The following is a 6,000-nucleotide window of genomic DNA, read 5'->3' as shown; positions in this document are numbered from 1 at the left end:
TCTCCCCAGGTTCATGTCTTCCTTTAAAAACTAATCTCAGCCCTAACCGGTTTGGCTCAGTGGATAGAGCGTCGGCCTGCAGACTCGAGTCCCAGGTTTGATTCCGGTCAAGGGCATGTACCTTGGTTTGGGCACAACCCCGGTAGGGAGAGTGCAGGAGGCAGCTGACCAATGTTTCTCTCTCATCGATGTTTCTAACTCTCTAACCCTTTCCCTTCCTCTCTGTAAAAAAAATCAATAAAATATATTTAAAAATAAGTAAATAATAAATAAATAAAAACAAATCTCAGAGAAAAGACCTGGGTCGGTGAGGAGTATATGTGCATAACCCATGGGCACAGATAATAGTTTAGGAAGACCTGGGGGTAGGGTGGGAGTGGCGGGGGGTGGGGGGGCATCTGTAATACTTTCAACAATAAAGATAAATTAACACACACACACACACACACACACTAACATGTCTATACAACGCAGCGCAGAAGGCAGGAGAAAAAGAGCTGGCCCCTCGCTCTGCCCTCGGAAACAGCTCCCTCCCCGCGCCCTGTGCCTATGGTTTCTAGAAGCACTGAGCAACTCTCTTCCCACAAACAAGACTCGTCCAACGCTGAGCGAGGCCCTCGAGCGAGGGAGGGCAGCACGAGGTTCAGGGCAGAGCTGCTTCTGCGGGGCTGAGCCTCTCCCTCCAGCCACCGCCTCACGTGGAAGCAGCACCGCACTCTCTCCATCGGGGACGGCACTGCCGCGGGGCCCCCAGCGCCCTGCGTGACCCTGGGACTGGGACCCGGGGCCACGACGGCAGAGCAACGGCAGCCGCCCCCGGGCCCGAGTTCCTCCCGAGGGCTCCCGAGGGCTCCCGCTGGCCCGCCCCGCCGCCCTGCTTCCCCTGCTTCCCCGCATGGTGCTCCCCCCTCACAGTGCTCCCAGCAGCCGGGCTTGACTCAGTGCGGCCAGAGGAAGTGGAACCGCCCGGGGCAGAGGCAAGGGTGTTGCCCAACCTCCCACCCCATGGACGCAGCTCTCACGTGGCAGCACGAGACCCAGGAGGGCCGTGGCTTTAGGGCCGGGCCGGGGTGCGCCCGGGAGTGCTGCTGCTCCGGAATTGGAAGCTCAGGAAGTCAATGGCAGACCCGCCACGTCAAGCTGACCTCGCCTGGGACTCTGACGCCGGGGCCTCAGCCGACGGGAGGGGCTGCAGCATGTCAGGCCCGGCACTCCCAGGGTCGAGGCTGTCAGCCCCCCGCCCAGGCCCCGCCAGGAGCTGGTGGTGGCCTGGGCAGTGGATGGGGCAGTGCCCGCCACAGGAGCACAGAGAGAAAACAGACTGGGACCACAGCAGACGTACTAGAGGGGAAGTCCTATTAGAACGATCACCAGCCAAGGAGAGCCGCTCGTCTCTGTTCTCTCAAATCCACCTTTTGGTTGGCATCCTTTGAACCCACACGCATCCTCCATTCCTCATCCTACTGGGGGGCAGAGCCGCCAGCACCCTAACATTCCTTTATGCGTGTGTGTGTGTGTGTGTGTGTGTGTGTCCGCTGACACCGGCCCGCTGTTGTGTGTGCTGAGGATCTCCCACGGGGGACTGAGCCCGCAACCCGGGCACGTGCCCTTGGCCGGAATCGAACCCGGGACCCTTGAGTCCACAGACTAACGCTCTATCCACTGAGTCAAACCAGACAGGGCCAGGAAAGATATTTAAAAGGGATACAGAAATACCTACAGAGTGATAAGCAAGAGCTGTGAAGTTCAATCATGTGTTAGATGGGATCACAATGTGAATATTAAATAAGCCACATCGTCCGGGTTTGAGAAAGTGTGTGCAGCCCTGGCCAGTGTGGCTCAGTTGGTTGGGTATCGTCCCAGTCGAGACATCTGCCCACGTTTTGGGCTGGATCCCTGGCTGGGGCTTGCAGCAGGCAGCGGATCCCCTTCACACGGATGTTTCTCCCTCTCCCTTCATCTCTCTCTAAAAATCAATTTTAAAATCTTAAGAGACAGAGAAAGATTGTAGTAAAGCACGCAGGAAGATCCTATGTCAACTCCTTTCACACAGCCAAAACCGGTTTGGCTCAGTGGATAGAGCGTCGGCCTGCGGACTGAAATGTCCCGGGTTCGATTCCGGTCAAGGGCATGTACCTAGGTAGTGGGCACATTCCTGGTAGGGGTGTGCAGGAGGCAGCTGGTTGATGTTTCTCTCTCATCGATGTTTCTAGCTCTCCATCCCTCTCCCTTCCTCTCTGTAAAAAAAAAATCAATAAAATATATTTTAAAAAATAAAATAAAACCCTCTTTCACATGAACTCAAGTGAGTGCAGGCCCCGGCAAACCCAGAGAGGGCAGAGCAGAGGGAGGCCCCGAGGCCGGGTCCCCGCACACTCACCTTTCAGCGTCACCCAGTACTGCTTCCACCGCCTGCGGGCCACCAGCTCCAGCTTCTTCTCCTTCTGCAGCGTGACCAGGGGCTTGAAGAAGAGCCAGCCGGCCTTGCGCACCACCCCCTGCTCCTTCTCGAAGAGCAGGTCCAGCTGCTCCAGGGAGCTGAGGGACCCGCTGCTGGACTCGGCCGTCTCCGTGGACGTGTCCGCGTGCTCCGTGTGGGCCCGGCCGCCCTCCAGCTCCCGCATGAAGTTCTCGTAGATGTCCTGCCGCAGCGGGTCGCCGCCCAGGGCCTGAGCGGACTCGCTCCTCTGGGCCAGGAGCTGCGCCGAGCCCCCCGCCCACAGCGCCGGCAGGGGCCCCGGGCCGTCCGAGTTCAGGCCGTCCGAGCGGCTGTCGAAGTAGTCGCTGCCCTCCTTGGACCTCGGCTCCTGGGAGCAACCAGATGACCCCGATCAGAAGTTATGCACATCCAAAGCGCCGCCCGCCCCCCCCCCACACACACACACACACACACACGGCACACGGGGGTGCTGTTGGTCGCTAGAGCAAGATGCTTTCAGCAAAAGCACGTCTTTAATCAAATCTCTAAACCACAAAGAACTGTGGGAGCAGTGCTGCCCAACCCGGTGTACAGCCGGTGGAGCCAACGCTTCAACGTGGAAACAAAAATATCACCGACTCTCTCCAGGCAACCTCCGCTGGGCATCAAGAAATCAACCAGTGTGTTTAAGACACACGAGTGACGATTTCTACACTGAGGTTTCTTTGCCAGCTGTGAATCGAAGTCTTAGGGGCAAAGATTCATGTCCTTGCAGTCTATTTGTTTTTTCCTGCTTTAAAAAAAATAAATATATATATATACACGTGTGTGTGTGTGTGTGTGTGTGTGTGTGTGTGTATTATTGATATTTTACAGAGAGGAAGAGAGAGGGATAGAGAGTTAGAAACATCGATGAGAGAGAAACATCGACCAGCTGCCTCCTACACACCCTTCACTGGGGATGTGCCCGCAACCAAGGTTCATGCCCTTGACCGGAATCAAACTTGGGACCTTTCAGTCCGCAGGCCAATGCTCTATCCACTGAGCAAAACCGGTTTCGGCTCCTGCATCCTTTTAAAGATAAATTAGGAAATCCTAGTTCCAGGGTCAGGGGGGAGGGGACATGGGACTCAGCGTGGCGAAGCACAAACTTCTAGGCACAAATCTGTCCGCAAGGTAAACATGGCCCCAGCTCCCTACCACCTGCCCAGGTCTAGGCGCGGGGTCTCTGGCAGCTTCGTTTCCCATTGCAGATGGTGAAACCAGGCTCCTGAGGTTCCTCACCCCCAGAGGGCACACGCTGTGCCCCCCTTCTTCATAATCAGTATCGTGTGCTTCATGTGGAAATGTCTTTCATGAAGAGAACGTACTCTGCATTCACCCTCACCCTTGAACTTGAACATCTGCTTTATTCTAGGCCAGGGGTGAGGAACCCTTCTTCTGCCAAGGGCCCTTTGGGTATTTATAACATCATTCTCGGGCCACACAGAATGAGCACCTTAAAAATTAGCCTGCTGTGTTTGGTGGGGTATTTCTTTAACTCGGCCCTCGTGCCTGGGCGGGGCCACACCAAACGATTTCTCAGGCCTTTTACATCTGCTGGCCCGAGTTCCCCACCCCTGTTCTACGCACCGGGCATTCCAAAGGCATGGATCTTGGCCGTTCATACTGATTTCAACACAAAATCAGAGACGGGCAGCTCCGAATAAAATTAAAATTTCTACAGCAACCGCTACCCCTGCGAGGACTCCGTGCCCTGGGTACTGACCGGGCCGAGCACAGAGCTGAAAACACGGAGATGTCCTCTTCCATCTACATTACAAGCCTAGTCACTCAGGAAAAACACCTCCCACACAGCCCATTCACTGGCACACAGCAGGCAAGGGAGCTTCAGTTATGACTCAAAAGACTCTGACATCCCAAACGGGGAGCTTAGGTCACGGTCGCTCGGCTGAGAGATGCTGACCACGCTCACCTACTCGGCTGCTAGTGGCCTTTCCAGGTTGGTTCCTTATCCGTTAGAATAACAACAATGAAAGAAAACTCCGTCCGGGCCATGCACTACTGGCCTTATGTTGAATACCGCCGTGTGAGAAGGGGTTTTATTTCCCGGAATTCCACCAGAAAGAATTCCAAGCAGCAAAGCGGCCATGACTTGCTGTCTTTTGCAGGAAAGTCATCAGCTCCGAAGAGTGCTCCCAAACACCCAGGGACAATAAACCGCTGAGCCCAAACACGGCTATTACTAACGAGACACTGTTTTCCGTGGGTGTTTACACAGTGTCCCAGGGCCACATTGATTTATACGCGATTCTTATGCAAGAACAGGGCAAATAAGCCAGCTGCGGTGAGTGAGTCATTGAGGAAACTTTCAAAATAGTTTGATTTTTTTTTTTTTTTTTAGACTGTCACTTGTTATTCTTCAAAAACTCTTAGGAAGTGAAGCAATACTTCGCATGCAGCTAGCGTTAACACGACCTCGGCGATGAGCGGGACTCTGACTCAGAGCCCCAAACACGGGGTTGCCGCTGACACTCAGCAGGAGCCACCCCGGGGTGAACAGAAGCAGCAGAACCCTGTCAGAAAGGCACTGTAATGCCAAGCTTAACCACGCCCTGCAAGCCCTCTTGACTTGGTTTCTAAGGAGACACTTCCAGCTGTCGCGCTAACTTTAAAATGTTCAGAGGTAGCAAAGACAAAATGTTCTCCCTGAGAGACGGGAAAAGATGACATGTTAGTATTTGCAGCTGATTCTTATGAACTTCCCTAGTCTCAAATAAATTTCAAAATCTTTCCATCTAGAATCCTGGTAGCCAGGGACAAGCAGTGTTCAGCAAATAGGAATGAATGAATGAATGAATGCATGAATGCCCCCAAATAGGCTCTCTGGTTGTGTTTTGGGTATGAAGTTAACATGCCATGTGACACAGGTGCAGTTAGCAGACTGATGATTTCCACTCCTCCAATCAGATCATCAATTTCCATTCCTCCAATCAGATCATCATAAGGAGGATAGTGAGAGAGAGACTCCAGATGTCACTCGGCATCCTGGGAGCTCAGGGAAAACGGATCACCACCGCTCACTTTCTAGGAAAGAGGGCCAATGTCACCTTGTCATGGTGCGCTTGAATTTTCCTTCAGCACAGAGTACGGACGCCAGTCCTCAGAGAATTCCCGGGGGACTCTGCAGGCGTGCGGCCCACACATGTCCTGGTCCTCCCCGAGGCACAGGGCAGGGTTATCTCCTACTCCCGCCTCCCTCCCGCAAAGTTAGGCACGGCCACCTCATAGGCTTTAGCCCATAATGTGCACTGTGGAGAGACCCGCTCTGTGCAAATCAGACATGGACTCAACAGCACAATGCTAGTGACAATGGGGGTCACAGCAGACGACGACTAAACAGAAGTTGGCAGGCGTGGCTCAGTGGTTGAGCGTGGACCTATGAACCAGGAGGTCACCCTTGGATTCCCGATCAGGGCACATGCCCAGGTTGCGGGCTCCATCCCCAGTAGGGGGCGGGCAGGAGGCAGCTGAGCAATGATTCTCTCTCATCATGATGTCTCTCTCTCTCCCTCTCCCTT

General features: G+C 54.2%; 1 protein-coding gene across 4 annotated transcripts in view; it reads right to left on the bottom strand.

The window, feature by feature from the left end:
* TIAM2 (TIAM Rac1 associated GEF 2) overlaps nt 1–6,000 on the bottom strand; it is a 151,307-nt gene that overhangs the window by 67,883 nt on the left and 77,424 nt on the right. For all 4 annotated transcript variants that reach the window (XM_084889395.1, XM_084889394.1, XM_084889397.1 and 1 more), the window contains exon 4: nt 2,381–2,807. In XM_084889395.1, the coding sequence (XP_084745521.1) occupies nt 2,381–2,807 (427 nt within the window). The remainder of the gene's footprint in view (nt 1–2,380; nt 2,808–6,000) is intronic.

Source organism: Pipistrellus hanaki (genome assembly GCF_964339955.1).
Source record: "Pipistrellus hanaki genome assembly, chromosome: 7".
Lineage (NCBI taxonomy): Eukaryota > Metazoa > Chordata > Mammalia > Chiroptera > Vespertilionidae > Pipistrellus > Pipistrellus hanaki.
Note: the sequence above shows the minus strand (reverse complement) of the source record. Positions and strands in the feature narration are given on the sequence as shown.